Raw genomic sequence first — 23494 nt, forward strand, 5'->3', positions numbered from 1 at the left:
AAGAGTTTTAAAGAGACATATTTAGACTATCTGATGTGCAGAGGGGCATTTCAATGAGGACGCAGCTAACCAGTGATGCCCTGGTTCAAAGTCAATTCTTCAGGTGCTCATAAAAGCAGAAGAACCCACACTTGGTATGACTTTATAATTTTTTTATGTGTCCTTTGATCTACCGACAGTTTTTGGCAATTTCATGCGGACACACGGCTGTTCCAGGCAGTATAAAGCACACTTTATTCTCTACATAGAGCTTTCATATCTGGCATTTTGACATGCCACTTTCGGAACTGTACAGGTGCACAAAAAAGTAATTTATATATATATTTTTAAAACAAAAGTCATTATAATAATAATGATGATGGCAGAATACAATTTAGCTTCTCTAGTTTCTGGGTCTTCATTCATGTTATTAATAAGCCTTGTGGGTTTTGTTTTGTTTTTTTCCATATATGAAATATCAAAATGTCCACTGTGATAAAAACCCATGCTACTATAATGAACAAGACACAATAATGTTGTCAACATCAACTCAGTCATTGAAAATTTTATGAAAAGATTGCTGCTTTTACATTTAATATGAGCTCAATCTTTTTTGAGACACGATATGATTAATCTCTGTGTTTGAAATCTCAAAAGTTACCTTTACTTCACATGAATGAATTAACTTTATTTATATAGCACCTTCCATGCACAGAATGCAGGACAGAGTGCTTTACTATTCAGCAGCAAAAAGAAAGACAGCGGTTTAAAAACATACATAAATACATACAATCATTTAAGAAACCATCTCCACTACTCCTGTATTTTTAGTGGAAAGAAATGAAGTGAACACTAAGCATTGTCACTGATCTACTACTGTTGGTGAATAGTGACCCCAACTGGCAAGTTATGATATTGTGATTCACATGATCCTTGTTAGGTCTTCCTCTCAAGACTTGGTGACAAACTCAGTACATTTGTGTGAATTTCTAAAAGCTTTAACCTTATCAACTCTTCATCTTGATAGACAAAATGCAAAATGAAACCATGAAAACAAGCTGTGTTCATAAACACCATGTAAGTGCAGAGAAAAATACTCAAACATCTTCTCAGTGTGGCTTTATGCTTCAGTCTGTTGGTTGAAGGACCAACATTCTTATTATGGTGAAGTCTGTTGGTATAGTAGCATTTACTGACAGGTAAGTGGACCCTGCATAAACATACCTGATAAATGAGATGGGTTAATGAGTGTAAATATATATATAACAAATACTTTAAAAAACATAAACAAAAAAACATCAATTTCACATCCTTAAAAAATAGGCAAATTCTTGGTTTTGCAGGAGTTGTTTCCCTGACACATACTTAACAAATAATCACAATTCCTAAAAAATAAATCGATAGACAACTGTCAACTGTTTCATTTGTAGAGGTAATTCATTGATATGTTTCCATTTTTGTAATTACTTGGATATTGTGGCGTTCACGTCACATGGTAACATCTTTTCCACTGGCAAAAAAAAATGTGTACGGCTGATTGGCTGAATCCTACCAGGAGATGTTGTAGAAGAACGCTGTGATTGGTCCACTGATCGATCAATCATCAAAAAGCCGGTTGTTGGAGGCGGGGCTTGACTTGGTTTTGCCGCTGTGGTTTTCTTCAAGATGGCGGGGCTGCAGTTGGGGGAGTATGGCGGCGCGTCGAGAAAAAAATAAATTAGGAAGGTAGTCAGGTGCTCAGAAGAAGACAGCCGTGTCACATTTCCGGTGAGTATTTCTGTAATAAGGTGCTTGGGGTCTAACTGACAAGTTACGCAGCCGAAGGGCTCTGTCTAGCCTTGTGGTTGCTAGCTAGCATGTTAGCATTGATGTTAACATTACCATGGGCCCGTTGTGCAGCTGTAGACTGAAGAGATGCGCTAAGACGAGGTGCTTACCCATTTAATTTCCCGATGAAATTGCTTGTTATATGAACTTGGATAAACCGTAATTAATTTCCTAAGCTTAAGGAGCCATTTGTAACGCTGGAGGCAATTTTCAGCAGCTAACGTGACATCCCATTTGTAGTAAAGCTAGTCCGTTAATTAGCCTTATCTTGTTACGCTACAGTCACAAAGTTGCTCTGACATCTAACATTACTCTCATTGGTTCCTCTTTTTCCAGCTCCCAGAAGATACCAGTGGAAGATGATCAGTGCCTAGATCCCATATTAAGCTGAATGCATTGTGATTTCCAATAATTGAGACAGTGATTCTGAAAGCTGTCTACATTAATGAAAAGAACAATGTAGTCAGCTTAGCATTTTCACCTCTGGTACGTGGTCTATACAGGGATGTGCTGCTGCATGCATTCTGGGTTTAGATAAGAGGAAGGTTTAAACAGGTCAGATTTTAGAATAAATTATCAGTTTGTATAAGTTGTAGATAGTTACAGAGGAAATGGAAATAGATGATGTGCTACCCCCTCTCCCCTTGGAGCCACCTGATGATTTTGGCCAAGATGAGGGCAGAGCACCTCCACCACCTCCCCTGCAAACGTCCAGTGACGCAGAGGTAATGGACGTTAGCTCTGGTGGTGATGGATACACAAACACCCCAGGGGACGGGGAAGCCAAGCCACAGCAGCCCCTCAGCAAGGGCTCAATAACCTTTAATAGCCACCTCTCAGATGAGGCCAATCCCAACCCACCGTGTCCCAGAACAGCCCGCCACGCACCCCCAGTCACCGGGTTTCTACCAGACCTCAGGCTGCTCAGAGATGTTAAGATCAGTGTGAGCTTTACTGAAAGCAGCAGTAGCAAAGACAGGAAGGTTTTATACACAGGTGAAAGGCAGGAGGGAGGAAGTGATGACGGCTTAGAGAGCATGAATGGTGAGTTGCATGATTCGACAAGTGAGCAGGAAGTAGCTGAGGGTAGCTCCGGAGCAGGAAACTTAGCAAGCAGAAGATCAGAGGAGGCTGAGGTAGACCAGGAAAACAAGGTAGAGTTCGCTGTCCTCGATGAGTTGGATGACTTCTACGAGAACTTCCTGGATCATGACGATGCAGAGCATGGTGGCTTTAAGTCTGAGGTCATAGTTCAGCAGGAGCAAGCAGATGAGGAGGCCGTGGCTTTTTCCTATGAGGTACGTCTGTTCTCATGTCTGCAGTAACCTTCTTATTATAAGCTACCCACCCATTTTGCCCTTTGCTGTCAGTTTAAAGTAATGTGGGCCTAATACAGCCCATACGGTACAGTCCATACAAGAAAGGACATTATAACACTGTGACATCAAACTCAAATTCTGCTGTCATGTCAGTGAGACCACTGCAATACCACAGCGGGGGTGCAGAAATTGCAACAACAACAAAAGTACCAAGGTTGTTCATAAAAAATAAAAAAACAAAACATAAATGCAGAACAAACAGAAAACTGTTAAATCTAACTCAACTTTTGCTGCAATGCAACATGATTAAGGAAAGTGTGGTGGGCCAGTCATATCGATGTACATATACGTACTAGGTCTCTTAAGAATACCACCTAACAAGGACAGTGTTATTTTGCTGTTTTCCTAATGTTTTTGATTGAAGACAATATGATCATGTAATAATATTCTCATAATACCATAAACTCACTGATGTTAAAACAAGAATAATGATTCACTTTTCTAAATTGTGTCTTCCCACTGATTGAGCCACACCTGTAATCCAACAGATTGTAGCCAAAACTCCTTTGTAGTTTTATTTGGTGAGATTTAGTTCTCCTTTATTTATAGCTCCACCTACATACAACGCAGCTGAATGGCATTGGATCTGGGGCCTTTAAATAAAAAGAAAAACACATTTGGAAAAAACTCCACAGAGAGAGTGTCCTGGTAACTACAGATAATCCAAAGATCCCACTGTGATGCTCAATGCTGACATTAAAAGTAAGTAAAAATTAAAAATTACCATATAGTTCCAAATTTTCAAGGGGAATGGGCATCCATTTACAAAATTCATACATGTTGTTCCCCAAGCTAAAAGCATTAGTAAACATAAACTGCTCTCCCTAATCCAAAAAGTAGAGTAATTTGATGTCATTGGGTGTAAACTGTGAATCTGCTCCATAGACACTGAGTACGGAAAATGTTCCAGATTACACTGAGAGTATCTAGGGGAATGGTCTCAGTGTATGGGGACATTTTTATGTTTCAGAGTTGAGAACACCACAAAAGAATAAAGCTCATTTGGTTACAAAAAATAAACATGCTGTGAGTCCACAAAACCAGGCACTGATTCAATTTCTATGGTGCAGCTCCAGACTTTATACTTGATGACATCACGAGTTCGACTGACTCTTTTTTCCCCACTAATACAAATTTTTCGAGGTTATGGAAATGACACATTGGAATTCTTAATATAGCTGATGTTCCTGTTTAAGTATGATACATCATTTGATGCTAGTAAAAGGACAGTTGTCAGGTTTCTTCTTTACAATTGCGATGTCGCAGTAAATAAAAGTAAGAGAGTGTATTTGGGAATGTGTTTTATAGATTAAACATAGCTACAAGTAAGAAAAAAAATGTAATGATTTCTTGATTGTAAATTGCATCACTTGAGACCCTCTTTGCATCAATAGGTGAGTGTTTGAGACAGGACCAAAGTGAGTGCCAGAAATTTAGATACATGTATGTTTGTTTTTGTTTTGTTTTTTATTAATGAAGATGCAAAGTGAGATGCTGGAAGAGGTTAGTGAAATGTTTAATTTCTCCAATTAAAAGCTGGGTTTTCTTTTGCGGCAAAAGTAATCACCAATAATAAAAAGGAGGTATCAAGGCTGCTAAAAATTTTGTAGTAGGAGTTGATCTAGGTTCAACAATATTGTCTGTTTCTAAATTCACAAGCATTATACTTTTTTGACCCACAGTGATGCTTTTTCCTATATTGTGGTAGACTGCTGTCTGTTTTTCTCTTTTCCCCATCAGTTGTTCACTTTATGGCGTCACACTAGCTAATATTTTTTCTCAGAGGAAACTCCCTTAAATTGGTGACCCATCCTTCTCTCCCGGCCTTAACCATTGACTCTTCCAGGAGGAGTTTGACAATGATGTCGATGCTCTACTGGAGGAGGGCATGCCGGTCCCAAAAAAGATGCGCCTGACAGAGGACAAGTATGGCGGAGACAGCGATCATCAGTCAGATGGTGAAGGAGGTGTTCAGCCTATGATGACCAAAATTAAGACTGTCCTGAAGAGTGAGTGGTGGATCTGATTGTTTTAGGGTTGGGTACTACCAAAGAATTGTGATTTCTGTACTATGGGTCACAATGCAATATGCTATTCTAACCAGTATGCTACATATGTTACATCTGTTAAAACAGATGCTACAAATTAAAAAAAAAAGTTTTAGAAATATGTCCATATTGCATTTTCTTTCTTCACAAAGTTCACACAAGTGCATTGTTCAGCACTGCAGATCGATGATTAAATAATGTTAATTGTTAAGATGAGTGCCCTAAACTACAACATGCTTTGGTACTTAATCCAGTTAGCTAGAAGGAAAACAAAAGTAGCTGTTGACTGAAAACTGTTGGAGGAGTGAAAGTAAGCAACACTGACATAAATGTTTCCTCTGAGGTCTTTTTGGGTGGTCCAATGTTGATATTCAGCTATTCCTCTGACAAGAAGTTGTCACAGAATCCTTACCTTATTTAAGATTAAATCATTTTTAACATGTATTTCAAGACCAGCCGTATACCAGTCGGAGTTTCTATGTCACTAAATTGAGCTATTGTTAGCTTTATTTCCTTGTTAACTCATCTTAAAACTCTTCTTTCAAACTTGATAGGGAAAAAAACCCCCCAAAAAAACGCATCTAATCCATCTTAGTAAAGCTTTTTAGTCTAGTCTAGTTAGTCCACTGTTCCAAAAATCACCAGTTCTGGTTTGGTCCAAATAAACCCTTAATTTAGCGAGATAGTTGTGAAAATACGCTGATCCTGCATGCTGTTTATCCATCCAGCCTCTCTCATCCCATCAGGAGTCCAGTGAGCAGTGGCTTGCTCTCATTCTTCTGAGGCAGTTACAATAATGTTATATCATGTTTCAACAAATGCATTGAAGGGCGACAAAATAAACAGGGAAATGTAATATATTAAAAGTAACAGATTGTTTATTTGAAAACATAACGTAAGAACAGTAAGCCAAGATGGAGTTCTCAGACAAATGAGTTTGACAATTTACAACCCCACTGGGGTGTTGTCACCATAACAACAGCTGCCGCTTTCTGCAGAGATGTGGTCAAATAACCATGGCTAATGGTTCAATGTCCTTTCTATTCATTCTGTTTCTTTGGTAGCAACACATAAAAGCCTTATAGTTATTAGATGAATTCCCTGCAAAAAGTAATAGTGCCGTAATCAATGCTTGTTTCACATTTCCCCTGTGGCAGGTCGTGGACGTCCACCCACTGAGCCTCTACCTGATGGTTGGATCATGACATTCCATAACTCAGGCATTCCAGTCTACCTGCACAGAGAGACCAGGGTGGTCACCTGGTCCAGACCTTACTTCCTTGGAACTGGCAGTATTAGGGTAAGATGCATAATTAAAACGTGCCACACTGATGTGAATAGTGTTATCAGTGTTTTTTTGAAGGGGTTCTTCCTGTGAGTTGGGTACACCTCTGTGTTTGTTCTCGAAACATAATTGTTAGTGACATCTTTTACTACTGCTGCCTCACAAATATTACAATCTGCCACTGACAGCCCCCTGTTTGTTATGGTCTCTTCTATCTAATATATTTATTCCATTCCAAAAAAAGCATTTTAGACCTGAAAAAATATAGAATAAAACTTTTTTAAGGCTGTTGAAATAGTCCATCTTAGTTCTTGAAAGAGTCAAGTCAGGCACTGCGTCAAATTTACAATACAGTTAACATGTTACGACTTTCGGTCTTCTTTCTTGATACAGAAACACGACCCTCCAACCAGCAGCATCCCTTGCCTACACTATAAGAAAATGAAGGATCAGGAGGAAAAGGAGCTGAATGGGGAGGCTAATGCAGAGGAGTCTCCTGTCAAGTCTGGCGAGGAGGTCAATGATGAAGAGAAAGCAGGCAGGTCAGATGCTACAGCTGAGGAGCAGGACGGTGTCCCTCCTCCGTGTTCAACTGAAGGTGGCCCAAATGGAGAGGGCACCACAAATGACAGCCTGCAGGGTAAAGAGTCCCAACCCTGTGACACTGCCCAAGGAGCCTTAGGACAAGTCAAGGCCAAGGTGGAGGTGTGCAAGGATGAGTCCATAGGTAAGGGGCTTTTCACAGTTCATTCCAGTGATAGACTTTTAAACAGCCTTTGCATCTGTAATAACTCATTAAGCTGTTTTTCTCCCAAGTGATCTAACATGATAAAACCTCCTTACAGATCTTGAAGAGTTTCGCCTGTACCTGGAAAAATGCTTTGACTTTGAACAAGTCACAGTAAAGAAGTTTCGTACCTGGGCAGAGCGAAGGCAGTTCAACAGAGACATGAAGAGGAAGCAGGCAGAGTCAGAGAGACCTATCCTGCCCGCCAACCAGAAACTCATCACGCTGTCAGTCCAAGATGCACCCACTAAGAAAGGTAACAGTTTTATAGATTCAGACCTACATCCTACATACATCCTGTCCTACATTTCATGTTAATTTAGAAGGCAGGTGTTGTTTTTCTTATCAGTGACCAATGAAACCATAAAAAACCAATACGTTTATCTTTGTAAGTATTGTCTGTGGAGTGTATGACTCTGTGCCATAAAACTTTACAGTCATTTCAAAAGCTACTAAAAAACTCAACAACCATGCTTCTTTTGGGTAACATGTTTGCACTGTGATGAATGTGGCCAGTATAATTTCTATTATTTTACTGCACACTAAAACATGTTTTTGAACTGTAAAATGACTGAAATGACAATACTGTGATAAAAATCATCAGTGCTGGTGTTAAAATTGGCATTTTTTTACAAAATGTATCAGGATTGCCATTGCATGGGTTTTAGCATGCTTTAGAGTAATGCAGTGAGTGCAGTTAGGCTCAGAGCTGGCAGTAAAGGGATGGCCTCTAGTTCAGTGAGTAGAGCGTCCGTCCCATGTAGGCTAAGTCCTTTGCAGCGGCCCAGGTTTGATTCCGGCTTGCGGCCCTTTGCTGTGTGTCCTCCCCATTCTCTTTCCCCCTTTCCTGTCACTCTAAAACTGCGCTATAATAAAAGCATAAAAAGCCAGGACCAAAAATTGTCACTTTTAGATCTTTTTGCAAAAAGAGTGCGTAACTCAAAATCAGGTGTAGTCAGCTTTAAAAAGTTATGTCAGTATGTGTTATTATCACTGTTAAAGCTGTGAAAATATATTGTTTCTTAATGCAGTTCATTTTTTTCTATTTTAACAGAGTTTGTCATCAACCCCAACGGAAAGTCTGAAGTTTGCATCTTGCATGAATATATGCAACGTGTCCTAAAGGTTCGACCTGTTTACAACTTTTTTGAATGTGGTAAGTTCCTTTTTTGTAAGTATCCATAGGAAATCGAGGTATTTGAAGTCCTTGGTCACTCCTGTCAGATATAAATTGTTATCTATTATTTATTAAACTAAACTATCAGGGTGTGTCTGGTATATATTGTACTGTGTACATCTACTTCACTCATTCGGTCATTGAACCCACATTTTCATTACCCCCTTTTGTAGTCACAGAAATGTGTACACAAAACTTTCTATTACCTCTTGTACATTAAAGATTGCTGTTTAGTGTTATATTGAAATCAAACTGTATTTGTGTCCCACAGAGAACCCAAGTGAACCCTTTGGAGCTTCAGTCATTATAGATGGAGTAACTTATGGTACAGGAACTGCAAGCAGTAAAAAACTTGCCAAGAATAAAGCTGGTAACTTCTTTTTCATTTACAGTACTTAGCATTGTAATGGCTTGTGTATTTCCCAATTAAATAGACATTGTATTAGCTAAGAGTACCAATGTCAGTGGGTAAAGACATTGAAATTGCAGTTGAGTCTTGCAGGGGAATTTTGAAATGTCCATCATTGTAAATATTTGTTATGACAGTTGTCGGTTTATCGTAAATGTAAAGCAGTTATATAAGTTTAAGGACTTCTCATAAAGAACCAACTTGGCACTGGTGTTTGATAATCACACTGTATTTTATGCATCATGTTCGAGGTAGGTGAAACTGACTGGAATAGAATGTGTGATTTATAGTTTTCATCAGCTAAATTAACCAGCAGACACATGCCAAAATAAAAACTGAGATATATATTCTTATTATATGCAGCAGATAGTTGCACTGGTAAATTGCACATTGTAATATGTCACTACTTTTGCTCTCACTGATAATTTGGTGTAAACTTCAGCTCGAGCCACACTGGAAATCCTCATCCCTGACTTTGTGAAGCAGACCTCCGAGGAGAAGCCCATCGAGGGGGATGAACTGGAGGTACTTTTTTTTTCTTTCTTTCCTTCTTTTTAAATGTTTTTTAATGATCTTACCTGCAGTCTTTTTCTGCAAAGTGTAATCGAGTAAGCTGAATTTCACATAATATCCCCAACATTAAAGGCAGGTATCAGGATTTTAACAAGAAAAACTGTTGCCAAAGTTAGGATATGTTTTCCTGGAACATTGGTGCATCTTTACATTTAGGTAACCCAGTGTGTGCTCTGCTTCACAGTATTTTAATCATATCAGTATAGAAGATTCGAGGGTGTATGAGCTGACCAACAAAGCAGGACTACTTTCGCCATATCAGATTCTTCATGAGTGCCTTAAAAGGTAAGAAGTAATGCATAATGCCAGCAACCAGGTACATTTTAATCAATGTTTTTGTTGTGCCATTTTTTAAAGATTATATTTATATTGGAAGAGTTAAGGGTGGCATGGTTCTGGGTTTGAACCTACTGGGAAGCTTGGGCCCTTCTGTGTGGAGTTTTTGTGTTCTCCCTGGGTCAGTGTGGATTCTCAGGCTTCCTCCCAAGTCCAAAGACATGCAGACTTGGTTAATTGGTGACTCCAAATTCCCTGAAGATATGAGTGTGAAGATTTTCTCTTCTCTTTCGGTCAGCCCTGTGATATAATGGCGACCTCGCCTGAGTGTACCCCACCCAATGTCAGCTGGGATCAGCCCCAGCGACCCTACATAGAATAAGTGGTTAATGATAATGCATGGATAGATAAAGGGGGAAGTCTGACACAGTGCATCACAATAGAAGACATGTCATTGCATTAAAAACAAGTGCCATTACTTGATATTTCATATTGTGATTCAACAGAAACATGTTAACTTGATGTCTCTGCATTTTTTGCTTTGCTGTCCTTGCTGGCAAAGACTACAAAGTGTCAGGTTGCAGATTTATTTAATACTGACTGTTCTGTCTTTCCTGTAGAAACCATGGAATGGGAGACACCAGCATAAAATTTGAGGTGATCCCAGGGAAAAACCAGAAGAGTGAATATGTGATGACATGTGGGAAGCACACTGTGCGCGGCTGGTGTGAGTACACTTTTATCATCATCTACACGCTGTCATAGTCGATGCGTAGAGCTGAAGAGTGGTTTAGTTCAGAAGTTTTTTTTAAATAGGCTTGTATGAGGTGCTTATCCATAGTCAGCATATTATCTACAGTAGATGATGGTCAGTACACAGTACTGCAGCGGGAGCATAGTAATGTACTGCTGTGGAGGGAGCAGCAGCAAAACATGTTTTAGTCACCAAAAAAACTACATGTAGAGTATTTTAACCACTTTACCCTGCCATCAGATAGCCCTTTTTCTATGTGGCGTGAAACTTCTATATACATCTACACTGGAGATTATTATTAGACAACACCCTTGAATTTCCTAAATATCAAAGTCACCGCATAGTTCTATTTGAAATTATCCAAACAGGAGTAAAAGAGCAGTATTTTAAGCGTATTTCATGAGTTACATATATTCCGAAGCACAGTATAAAAAAACTTGAGATAAAAAATGAGATATTTGAAAAGGAACACTGATCAAAAGTAGAGAACACTTTCAGATACCTCCCGGTTATTGGTATTAATCTGGCACCTGATGCTAATTTCCTTAATTATCTGACAAACCCTATTTAACTGGCAGCCTAACTTTCCAGTCTTCACTGACTTTGCAAGATGGTGAGCCGTTCTACAGTGACTGAAACCCTCTGGAAGCAGGTTGTTCAGATGAAGGCCAAAGGGATGACCCCATCAGCCATAGCAAGAGAACTTGGTCGTTCCAAATAAGTGATTTTTAGAATATTGCATCTTTACAATGTTACAAACTCATTCAAGTCCCCCAAGAAGGCTGGTCGTCCATAATAAACAAATGCAAGAGAGGACAGGATAATGAACTGTCTCATCATACAGTATCTCAACATTTAAGAGCATTTGGACTGAAATCCCGCTCTGCAGTGACCAAACCTCTCATCAGCAAAAAGAATCACAAGACTAGACTAAGCTTTGCTGAGGAGCATATTGTGTGGACAGAGGAGAACTGGTCCAAAGTTCACTTTAGTGATGAAAGCAAGTTTAATTTATTTGGGTCCGATGGGAGACATAATGTTTGTTGTCAAACTGGGAAAAGACTGAACCCAAAGTGTGTAAAGAAGTCAGTGGGAGGTGGAGGAGGAAGTGTCATGGTTTGGGGAATGTTCTCTGCAGCAGGAGTTGGGCCTCTTATACAGCTACATGGCCGAGTGAGTGCAAATGTTTATCAGAACCGTGTTCGACAACATGTGGTTCCTCCCCTGCGTTCATCACCCATTCAGCCAGCAATATTCATGCAGGACAATGCCCCCTGTCACACAGCAAAATGGGTAAAGCGGTTTCTTGAAACTGAAAACACTGAAATAATGAATTGGCAAGCCCAGAGTCCAGATCTAAACCCAATTTAAAAAAACTAGAATATCCTTGGTGACAAAGTTATGGCCAAAAGACCCACTACAATCACCAAACTATGGAAGAGACGGGAAGAAGAGTGGACCAAAATCACACCAGAGCAGTGTGAGAGACTAGTGATGTCCTGTGGCCACAGATGTGCTGAAGTCATTCAAAGCAACAGCATGTATACCTTCAACTAATTGTTGAATGTTGTAACCCTCACAAAATTTAGTTTTTCTCTTTCCTGTGCGACAGTCATTGCTGTTCTCTAATTTTGATCATTGTGTTTTTTGCAAAAAAGTTTTTTTTGTTGAAGCTTGGTTATTTTGTAAAACACTGTTGTAGTAGCATGGTATAGGCACAACAAATATTCCTTCAAATGTTGAACAATGAAGATTACATTATTTCTGACAAAAAATCAAGTGTTCATAAATTGTTCTTTAATTTTGATCTCCAGTGTAAGCTATTTTCAGAACCACCAAAATGAAATCTTTCAGTCAGAAAGGGCTGCCTGACGGCAAGGGAAAGCTGTGAAAATATTATAAATATAGCGTACACTTAAACTAATAGATATTTTAGGTGGGCCATATTTTGTGGCTAAGGTATGTTTTTGTCTTCTGTTTCTCCAAACGGAGGGGCATGCTGACCACCATCTACTGTAGGTAATACACTGACCATGGACAAGTACATCATACGACCACACTTCAATAAAAACCAAAGCTATTCCTTTAATGAATTACCATGTGTATTTTGTTTCACATTTTGGGGCGAGCTAGTCTTTTGCAAACAGGTAACATGCATTTAGCGACATGTTTTGTGCATTTGCCACCAGGCAAGAACAAGAGGGTCGGCAAACAACTAGCATCTCAGAAGATCTTGCAGATGCTTCATCCCCACGTCAAGAACTGGGGCTCACTGCTGCGTATGTACGGCAGAGAGAGCAATAAGATGGTCAAGAAGGTAAGAACCCTCTTAAATGCTCAGTGTAAAGCTTCAGTGGTTATGGAAACCTTTGGAAAATAAAAGTTGAGGTTTAGTGTCATCTTTTTGTTTTGTGTTGAGCTTTAGTCACACTTACTATTTAATGTCTAATTGCAGTATCTTAAGAATAAGAGAACTGTTAATAAGGACTGTGCGAACTTTGTTTTTCATCTCACATAGTGCTGCTGCTAATATGCACATTAAGGTCAACAGTCAAACCCTAAAGCCTGGCAAACACTCTGTGACTTTTGGGCTGTCCCGAATGAAAGATGACCAATGTGAAAGAAGCGTTGCGATATCTTTGGTTGTGGCTCTAAAACGGCCGTTCGACATTGCACAGTGAGAGAGGTTCAAAGATGGCCGTTATCACGGTCTTGTAAAGACAACCTGGGATAAAATTTGACGGCGCCAGAAATTTGGGATGAGAATTTCACTGTGTGACTGCTTTTACAACCTACATCTGCTAACCAACCAATGGAAATGCAGCATGAAATGACGCAGTGATCAGTGCAACATTGATGCCTTGATGCATGCCAAAGTGGGTTTGACTGTTGACCGCATCCTCATTCTCCTCCTCCTCCTCTTCTTTAGACATTTTTTAACACATAAATGTCACTATAGCGAGGGCTTGATTCATGTTTTTCATTTTTCTCTTAACACTACAGTGGCGTAAATGGATGACGCACGCCGACGACATTTTGTTCTTGCGTATTGATGTCAATGATATACACTGTAGCCCATAATTCAGTTGGCGTCATTGTACAGTCTGCATACATCAAAGTTGGTGTCGTACCCAAGTTTGTTCGATCCATGTCACAGTGTAGCTCTCACTAAACTTACAAGACTGCTAAAATCTCAGTCTGCAGGAGGCTTAAAAGCAATTAAAATGTCTTTCATCATAAAACCCTCTCACTGTAGTGACTTTCAGCTTGAGAGAAAGCTATTATCAGACTATGTCACTGGTCATTGACATTACCTTGTTAACTTTACTCCCAGAGGACAATCAGTGATATGTGAATGATGATGCACTAATAATGAAGAAAGCTCCTCATGATGCATACACATCTCCATGTATTATTAAACCAACTGATCTTTTGCAGGAGAGCTCTGACAAGAGTGTGATCGAGCTGCAACAGTATGCCAAAAAGAACAAGCCAAACCTTCATATCTTGAACAAACTGCAAGAGGAAATGAGGAAACTAGCTGCGCAGAGGGTGAGAATTTTTCCCTTTCGTTAAGCAGGAATAAAAACTTTAAAATGTAATTCTTATCAGTGTTTAACATTTACCCTTTCACCCACAAGCTCCATCTCATCTGTCTTTAGCTTATTTGTAATTCCTACTTAGATTATCATTTGTGGTTGGTTCCAAACATGACTAAAAGTATAGCTTTAAGCAAAACTGAAAACTTTTTGACTTGCTGTAGCTGCCATCATTAACTCTTTGATCTACACCTATGCTTTCCCCATTGACACATCAACATGTCTTCTTGTATTAAGTTTAGTCCTTTTTTATGTTCTTTTTTTTTTTTATTTTAAATTGTTTATTTTTTCTTCCCTGGACAAAAAATTAAAGGGTTTAACTTAGGGAGATGTTGTCACCAGAGAGCTCCTTGAAGGAAAGACGAGGTGGCAGTTTTGATCCAGATGAAGCCCAGAATTTTAATTTGGGCAAACAGTAAATCTGCAGGGTGTCAATTAGTGAGGGTGGGATGCCTTTCTCTACTGCAGCTACACTTTATGCCTGAGACTCAAATGACAAGGACGTCCTAACGAATGTAGCTGTCAGTCTCAGGTGGACAAAATCACATAAGCACTGCCAGGATTTGAACATTTTAGAATTAAAAACAGATTTGTTCTATCTTGTTTGTAATGTTTTGCACCAATCCCAGAATGTACTCCTCATATTATTGTATTTCTGCACAGGAGGAAACTAGGAAGAAGCCCAAGATGACCGTGATGGAGTCTGCCCAGCCAGGGAGTGAACCCCTCTGCACTGTTGACGTCTAAGTCTGAAAATCACTGATGAACCACGGCACTGAAACCCAGTCACTGTCAGACATCACACGCCACCATCCATCTCTTAATTATGCATCACTGAAATCTAATGGCAATATAGTTCCACATTGACCAGGCCGGTAGAACTGCTTGCTTCCTTCGCCCATGTTTTATTGGTTCAGCTGGTAGATGTAAAGGTAGGTCTAAATGCACTAACAGGCAGTAGAGCGAATCTTGTCTACCTCTCTAGAAGCATCCTCACTATGGCACTAGAAAAAAACCCACCCAGGCTGCAGAGACTTGATAACATGTGAACCACATCGAAATAAAAGTGCATGCTTTATTGACCGCAAATACCACTAGACACCTAGGTTTTGTTTTGAAGTGATGTTCTCAAGAGTACCAGCACTATTAGTTTTGTTTGTGCTTAAAGTATTTGAAAGGGACTACTAATACGTGTGTATTTATACCATTCATTTAATTGGGAAACAAAGTTACTTGTTTTATTGGGTATTTTAATGGTCGGTGTTTTGGATATTTTGGGTGCCGTTTTGTTTTTTTTCCTCAAAATTGACAGTTGCTGTCTCGGTTTGCACGATAAAAACATGCGTTGTGAAGTGATAACTATTCAGAACTATTGTTATGCACTCCTATGTCCTGTCAGATATTTTTGTTGACTGAACATGCTGTCGGTACAGGAGTAACTGCTTTTGGGGTGACTTGCATTTTGAAGGGACTTGTTGCCTTTTTTTCCCTTTTTTGCTTTGGCAATATAAGAAAGTGTCGTCCTGCTCCCCATGCCAACACTGCAGTAAACCCAAGCACACAGTACTGTAATACGTTTAAGGCAAAGCATAATGTCTTTTATGCTAGTTTTTGCTAGCTTTTTATTAAAGTACTAATGCCATGCACATCAACCACCCATAAGGTACATTTCAGTTTAAGTTTTGGTACCCATAAGAAATCACATTGGCTACATGTTGCCTTAGTTAATCCATTTCATGAAGGGCTCAGAGTATAATAAAGTATGTTGGACCTAAAAAACCCTTCAACAGGAAGTGGAAAGACCAAGCCCCCTCCCCCTTTTACTTGATAAAGCATTTATTAAGCCAATTAGTATATTAACGAAGACAGCCTGTAAAACAAAAGATACTTAAGGGAAAAAAATGCCTCCAGCATGTGCAGATTTTTAAGACTTCTCTTAACGAATTGTGTATTTTGTTTGTGTATGTTTGCCATCATCGTGACAGTCGATCATGTTTTCTGACCACAAGTAGAATACATTTTTCAAAAGGCAGCCTTGCAAAATTTCGTTGGTACACTGACGAACAAAAGTCATTTAGTCCAACACAAGCTGGTGAAAGTGTGTATACCAAAGCTTACATACAGTCTTATGCATTTTATAGAATACTTAATGTTGCTGCAAACTGTACAGTAGAAACATGTATAACACAGGAAAATACATAGACACATTACTTGCTGGAACAAAATAGAAACTGCTGTGCATTCTTCGTCAAGTATTCTGCCTGTGGGTTTTCTACAAAAATATACAAGGACACATCACAGTTGTTACACAAGGCTGTTGTGATATTGTAGATTGCTTTAAGAATGTGCTTTCCTCTCTGTGCGTTTGTCTCGCCACGTGTGTGTTGGTGTGAGAAGAATAAAAATAACTGCTTTTACATGTGTTGCTGTTGAGTTGTACCGATGAATTGTTTGAGATGTTGCTGCCTAGAAAATGAAGTATGTATTGCAACCTGAGCTCAATGACTTCAGTGATATTTGTTATGCAAAATAAAATGTCTTGACTAATGACTAGAAAGGCTCTTTTTTATTCAGTTGCAGAATCACGAAAGATTAAGACACAAGAGGAGGTTAAACTTATGTGGCACTTTTAATAGGTTAAGCCATTATGTTTGTCTCTTTTAACAAGGAGTCGGTTTCAGGAAAGCAAAAACTACAAGTTAAATCTAGGTAAGCTTTATTGCCGTAACTCATAAAGTTACCTACTTTTAAGTAAACTGCTGACAAACATTCTCAAACTAAAAAAGGTTTAACAGGCAAAGTGACAGTCCAGAAAGCTCAATTAAGCACACGCAGTACAATGCATACTGTATTAAAGCACAAATTAACCATAACTTTACAAAATAAGAATTTAACTGGATGAGACAGATTGGTGAATTGCATTATGGATGATGAACTGGCCCTTAAAAGTTAAGACTGCAGCCTTACAGATACTAACAAATGACAGCAAAGAATGCTATTGTGCACATTAATTTCAAGGCTCCTTGAAGTACTGAGTGTGCAAACATTTCTCGTATGGAAAGCCCGTGCTACCTATCAAAGGCCAGCGCCCTGTCTCTTCCTTATTGCTTGCTGGTGTTCTGCTGCTGGGAGTCGTAGTCCACTCTCTCCAGCAGCAGAAGCATCTCAACGTGCATGGTCTGAGGGAACAGATCCACGGCCATGGCTCGTACCGGACGGAACGGGGCCCCGTGAACTCTGTTGGATGGCGCTCTGCACAGACTGAAAAGCAAAAGGTTCCAATATAAGATTAACAACTTTATAGAATTGGCCACCTCCGAAAATATGATATGACAGTAGAACCGCTGCTTTAAGACACACGACTCACTCAATGAAGTTGTTCATGGCTGCTTTAGCATTGCATGCCACATAAACCAGCCTCTTCAGATGCTCTGCCCTCCTGATGGCAAGTATCACCTTGGAATCTGTGTTTAATTGAGACAAAAAAATGAATATGTGACAAATTCTGAAGAGAGTGAAATTAATTTTCATGTTTTGTCTGTTAACTCACGTAGGCCCGCCCGTGGTGGATCCACAATGGCTGTGAGGTTGGGTGACACAAGAGCATTGAGAATGTTGGGGAACACGTCCTCAGCTTTTCCACAGTGAAACTCAACATTACTGAGACCTTCAGATCCAAACAAATTACAGAAGGTAATCAAAAAAACAGAACATTAACTTTTTTATCACACTTTGCTATTTATGAACTATATCAGAGGATCTAATCGGCAGAAAGTACCTCATCCACCACTACCAACTTATCAATACCATCTGTGGAAGGTGTGGAAAAATATGGTCATGCAAAAAGATGAGTGCAAAATTAGATCAGCAAGGACAGAACTTTATCCTGAGGAAAATTGTTGAATTGACATCTGTTAACTTTAACCCCATGATTACTGACTGTCCTACATTTATGAATATTCACATTTAAAACATAAACAGGTTCAAAGATAAGCAATAGTATGTGCTTTCGACCCCAACATCTAGTGGGCTTGGAAAATAAAGGAAATGGTTGGTGAGGCTTAATTTGCCCATCACTACCTCTTACCATTGAGCTTTGCATTAACTTTGGCGTCCTCCACGGCTTCCTGGCACAGTTCAATCCCAATCACCTTCTTCACCCTCTAGACACGAAAAGTTAACAAAAATGTCAAAACCAGCCAGAACCATCATTTCATTCCAGAAAGACTAATATTTCATAGATCCCTTAAATAATAATTGTAAAAACACTAATATCTCTGATTGTGAGAGCAATATTCAGGGCAACAGAACATCATCAGTGTCAGTCCATTAAAAGTGTTCATTTTTGCCACTGACAGGTTCTGAATGTCTTTATTTATTTTTCACATTTTGCTTTATCTGGTCTGTTTGCTACTGTCTTCCTGCAACAACCCAACTCATGAGACTTCAGAGTGAAACACATTTAACATATTAAATAAAATGGTAAAACGGATCAAGTGAAGGTGAAGAAAAATATTGTATTTACTGGTCAGATACTGATTACGACAAACTGAGCCTGTCAGTGCTAAAAGCAGGTACTTTTAATGGACGTACAGTGACGAGTTTTATATTACAGCGATTTTCGTGGCTGCAGCACTTTCGCTCAATACTGGACCAATTTGAGAAATGGTTGCTCCCATTGGACAACATAGGCAAACATGGGCATCCAGGTTGAAAAATAGTTGCTTTTCCCTTTAAAGTAAAACAGAATAACAAAGGTCACACATTTGAATTAACTCTCTTTAACAGACAACTACATCACCTTAGCCAGAGAGATGCCGATGGTTCCCGTCCCACAGCACACATCCAGTACGGTGCTGTCCTGATCCAGCTGGGCCCATTCCCCCACAGCAGAGTACAGCACCTCTGCAGCTCCTGTATTCACCTGCCAGTCACACAGACACGCTCAACACCAGCACAGTCTGTGTCACAAAGGCAGAAACCACAGCTGGAAACATCATGTAGTTTTTGTGTTGTTAAATACATATACAACACCCACAACTGCCCCAGTGACATACACAAGAAGGTGCAATTCACATTTTAAAACTGTATGAATATGCTGGAAATCTCTGACGTTAGTCTGTCATACCTGGAAGAAGGAATGAGGAGAGATTCTGAACTTTAGGCCTAAGAGTTCCTCATGAATGCTGCCCTCTCCAGCCACCAGCTCACAGGGCAGGTCCTCCAGGTTCGGAGAAGTCCTTACAAGCCAAAAACACATATTTAGTGCAGTACTTAGACATTTTTTATAGTCTGCTCTTTGCTGTTTGTCCTCCACTTTTTTTGCTGATCATCAATCAACTTCTTGACTTATGGAGCATCATGTTTTTTTTCTTACCTTTGACCCTCTCTGACAAAGTAAAGAGATGTTACTCCGCTCTCTTTCCCCTCTCCTTCTGTAAAGTACTCCTTCATGGAGCTCTTTAATGCATTGACTTCCTCCTCTTCAAGTTTCTAGAGAGTTATTAGACAAGTAAAATACATGAAAAATCTAACTGTGTAATTGTATTCTCACAGTGTGTAAACAGAACATGTCCTCACCTGTGGATGGAAGAACACAACAGCCATGGCTTGTTTGGTCCTCGTAGTCCTCACAGTCAGCTGCTTCCAGTGTCCTTCATATGTTTCAGGACTGTACACAGAGTATGATGTTGTCCTATATGTAAAAAATAAGATTAAACGCAATAGAGGAGTTACTTTTTTCACGTCTAATAACCCTGAAAGAAAAAAATTCTGCGTATGATAGTTAAAGTTTAAAGTTGCGATGCCTTGTTGTGGACTGTCTATCTTGGCCATTTCGTAATACCTGATGAACTTCTGAAACTCGCTGACCACTCTCTTGGCCTCGGCTGAGACGTGACGCGTCTCAGCCGGCCCCACCACGGCACAGGAGCCACCTTTATATTTTCCCAGGCGAAAACCGATGGTCTTATCCTCACCGTCTGCACCCACTGAGATGAGGAACTCACACTTGTTTCTGTATTCAGTCTGGTAGAGAAACATGGAAAGCATTAGAGGAGTTATTATTCTAACTATTATCATTGCATTTACAGTTTTTAAATGAGATCTAGAAAGATAAAGGAATGTGTCGTACAAAGTGACAGTATTAAATGAGGTTATTGTACTTCTTAAAAATGTAAGGACACCTATGCATACTGGATCTATTTTAGAGACAATAACCTCTAATGCAGTAGCATTTATGATTTATTTAACCCAGCATGCAGATACCTGTGTGGGAGATGGTCGGATAGGTTCCAGAGAACAACACATTTTGTTGTATTTCCCTTTCTGCGCAAACAGCCATGGCAACATGGCTTTGTTGGTGCTGCCAATCTCTCTGAAACAGAACCAGCTTAGTATTATCTATATTTTCTATTGCAGAATAAGCACACAGACACAACACTTTTATGCAGTCATTTAAGGCCCAGTGTGTAGGATTTAGGGGGATTTTGCAGATTGCAACCAGCCAAAACTTCTCCTGGTTAGAATTCCTTCAGTGTTCATTGTTTGGGAGGTTTTCAGCGGGAGCAGAGTTATCCACAGAGATCTTTTCCTCTCCAAAAAAAACCAAAAAGGGCCGGGTAATTTAAACTGGTGACATCACAGAGTAAAGCAGGTTTACATTACAAATCAGTGTTCCCCAGACACTGTTCTGCATGTTGGAGGCAGACCGCTAGCCCTGCACCTGCTTACCTATTTTCTTTGATAAATTATGATCCAGATGTTCAGGAGGTTTTTACCAAAAGCTGAATTATCTGCAAAGGTATTTTCCTCTCCAAAACAAATGGATCTGGTGATTTTAAACCGTAAAAACACTGCGGCTTCCACAAATATGGTATTGGCCTTTGATGGTGATATATCTGGTCAAAATCGAGTGTTGCGATTGTTCACCACCTGCAGCACATCTGTTATGGACACAAATGGCACCTCGTGTAGGAATGGGTTTATCATCGGACTCGAGAAAAAATGGCACCACTCACTTTGCCAGCCTCTGAAGAACCCCCACCACCTCCTGCTCCTTCCTCTTCAGCTGCTCCTCGTACGGCACGTTCCACAGAGGAGTCACCACGTTGGCTATCTGGACACTGTGCGGCTCCTCTTCTTCCTCCCCCTCTGCTCGTTTGGACGGGGGCTGCCCTCCCGCGCCCTCTCCCTCCTCCTGCTTCCTCTTCCTCAGGATGGGGTCTGCTTTAGGTTTGGCCAGCCTGACGCTCAGCACCTGGCCCTTCCACTGCATGCCGTGAACCATCTTCATGGCCTTGTCACGCTCCTCCTCATTCTTGAAGGTGACGAAGGCGAACGTCTGCTTGCCAAACAGCTTGATTTTGTGCGGGTTGATGCTGTGTTTGGCCAGGAACTTCTTCAGGTCGTTAAAACCAGTGAATTTGGGGAGATTCCTGATCTCTACTTTGTAGATCTCAGATGTGAAGAGGTCCTCTTTGATGTAGCGGTACATGCTGGGGTCACAGGCTGCCTCGTTGCCTCCTTCGGCTTTGGAGTCAGACTTGACATCCTCATTGGTGGAGTTCTGGGGGAGGTCATCGGGCCTGTCATCGGGCCTGTCCTCTGTTGAGGGCGGAGTATCAGCCCCTGGGCTGTCACTAACATCTGCCATCTCTCTGTTGATGCTGTAAAATGAACAAAACCGTAATCAGACTGATACTGATCGTACATTCTACAGGACAATAAAGTATGGTTTTGTTTTTTGTTTCAGAAACTCTTTGTTATTTATGAGAGGAAAGGAGGTGTCAAATAATATTTAAGCACTGAGGAAGGATTTGTGTTTTTTATTTTGGCTTGGGAAGGGGCATACAGCTTTAAAAGGCTATATTTTGAATTTACTTTACCACCAATTTTTAAAGGAAACATGACTTTGTTCGAAAGGCATGTTTTCCTATAAATTTGGCAGCAATAATTACACCATTTATCAAGCCAGAAACCATAGAAACAGAAATTATTGCTGGATTATCAGATTTCTGGCGGTGCTCGAACATATTATTTGGAAAGAAAGAGAAATAAACACGAACAAATATAAGCTTAAAATAGTGACATTTTATCATCATTCACTTTTTTCTGCTAGTTAATAATTTTGACATAAATAAACAGCATGCGTGGCAAGTGCAAATAAAAAGTTGGTTTTTTTTAACTCCAGGATTTCATCTGCAAACATCAAAGTATCAGTTTTTAAAGCCAAACAACTAATTTATGATTAAAGGGAGAATCGTGCATATTCCCCAAGTCATTCAGAGAGGCTCAGGGAAAAGTATTTGTAGCTCTGGGGGAGGGTTTAAAAAAAAAAGCCAGCAACACCTCTCCTCTGATAAATAGAGAGCAGTCCCTAACAATATTTTGTCAATTAAACGACTTGATAGCTGTACACAGGGTAACAAAGTAACTTTTAAACTATGATTACAGTTAACTTCAAATCCACATGTAACGTTGGCAAATGACAAAGCAACGTTTACATTTTGAAAACAGCTTTAATGTTAATGTATGTTAATGTTATTAACCTCTCAGGACTTGAGTTTTGCCTCTCTGTCATGCGATCACTCGCACTGCACACAGAGGTATCTAGTGTTAGCTACATGTTTAACATGCACTGAGGTGGCGTCCTTTCCTGTTCACAGGAAACGAGGCTCCATTCTCTGTTCTACCAGTTTACAGTTTGCAGCCGCGCTATAGCAGCGACGGCCAAACCCAGCTTTAGTCCAGACAATGCTTTCATGCATCTTACCTTCTCACATTTACTCTCAGTTCTACTTGTTGCTAAAATGTACAGGGCGCTGCCATGTTGATTCAACCACGTGCAGCGGTGAACTATGAACTCATTTAAAGTGGAAGGCGTCATTTGAGAGCTCGAGCGTCATGCCGTTTTATTTTTCGTGTTTTGTGTCTTCTTTTCTTTCTTTAAATTTAAGAGAATTATCACCTAAGAGGCCACTCGGATATTTTGTGTATTCTTGTTGTATATGTAAGATTATTAATTCATTTTAATTTTATTGTTTATGTTTTTCATCATTTCTGATTCATATTCAAAAAGTATAGTTTGAAATTCTTTCAAGCTTTTGTATTGATCACTCGGTGAAAATTAGGGTTTTATGTTTGCCTCTGAAATCTAGCTTTTTAATTTATCTATTTATTTATTTTTATTAGCGCGTATTATTAAAGTCTATATTGTGCTTAAATGATGCGTTTCACTGAATAAATGTGCACAGAGAGTGGAATAATTGGTTTATGTTTATTTTAATATTCCAAAATCAAAACACACACATACACATATTTCTTGATTGCACAAAAGTCTACCTAAGTCTTTGATTGGGCCTACCGATGCAGCTGGACTTATTGCTTTCTCTTTATGGATA

At 39.7% G+C, this 23494-nt stretch overlaps 2 protein-coding genes across 3 annotated transcripts; one reads left to right on the top strand and one right to left on the bottom strand.

The window, feature by feature from the left end:
• Positions 1 to 1638: 1638 nt before the first annotated feature.
• dgcr8 (DGCR8 microprocessor complex subunit) lies at positions 1639 to 16643 on the top strand. 2 transcript variants are annotated; one of them, XM_042487550.1, is made up of 14 exons: positions 1639 to 1746; positions 2143 to 3104; positions 5032 to 5194; positions 6391 to 6533; positions 6912 to 7245; positions 7364 to 7561; positions 8360 to 8461; positions 8754 to 8852; positions 9334 to 9416; positions 9649 to 9749; positions 10361 to 10467; positions 12684 to 12811; positions 13933 to 14046; positions 14757 to 16643. In XM_042487550.1, exons 2-14 carry the CDS (start codon positions 2418 to 2420, stop codon positions 14838 to 14840), a joined length of 2343 nt encoding a protein of 780 aa, XP_042343484.1. In that variant the 5' UTR covers positions 1639 to 1746; positions 2143 to 2417; the 3' UTR covers positions 14841 to 16643. The 2 variants fall into 2 exon arrangements, with proteins under 2 accessions (XP_042343484.1, XP_042343485.1); XM_042487551.1 differs by lacking the exons at positions 1639 to 1746; positions 2143 to 3104 and adding an exon at positions 3138 to 3887.
• trmt2a (tRNA methyltransferase 2 homolog A) lies at positions 14809 to 22951 on the bottom strand. Its single transcript, XM_042487552.1, is given in 13 exon segments — positions 14809 to 17202; positions 17204 to 17354; positions 17461 to 17557; positions 17644 to 17760; positions 18181 to 18256; positions 18895 to 19017; positions 19222 to 19333; positions 19471 to 19586; positions 19674 to 19788; positions 19939 to 20120; positions 20361 to 20469; positions 21113 to 21760; positions 22867 to 22951. Coding segments are annotated over 12 exon segments (1929 nt in total). The 5' UTR covers positions 21748 to 21760; positions 22867 to 22951; the 3' UTR covers positions 14809 to 17106.
• Between the last annotated feature and the right edge of the window lie 543 nt (positions 22952 to 23494).

The sequence above is a fragment of the Plectropomus leopardus genome, chromosome 6 (assembly GCF_008729295.1).
Source record: "Plectropomus leopardus isolate mb chromosome 6, YSFRI_Pleo_2.0, whole genome shotgun sequence".
Lineage (NCBI taxonomy): Eukaryota > Metazoa > Chordata > Actinopteri > Perciformes > Serranidae > Plectropomus > Plectropomus leopardus.

What these genes read in the sequence shown, in the direction of transcription:
- dgcr8 (XM_042487550.1), top strand. Translation starts at nt 2,418, where the DNA reads ATGGAAATAGATGATGTGCTACCCCCTCTCCCCTTGGAGCCACCTGAT. An exon ending in TTGGAACTGGCAGTATTAGG is followed by an intron (nt 6,534 to 6,911) that starts GTAAGATGCATA and finishes TTCTTGATACAG; the next exon opens with AAACACGACCCTCCAACCAG. An exon ending in TTACAACTTTTTTGAATGTG is followed by an intron (nt 8,462 to 8,753) that starts GTAAGTTCCTTT and finishes TGTGTCCCACAG; the next exon opens with AGAACCCAAGTGAACCCTTT.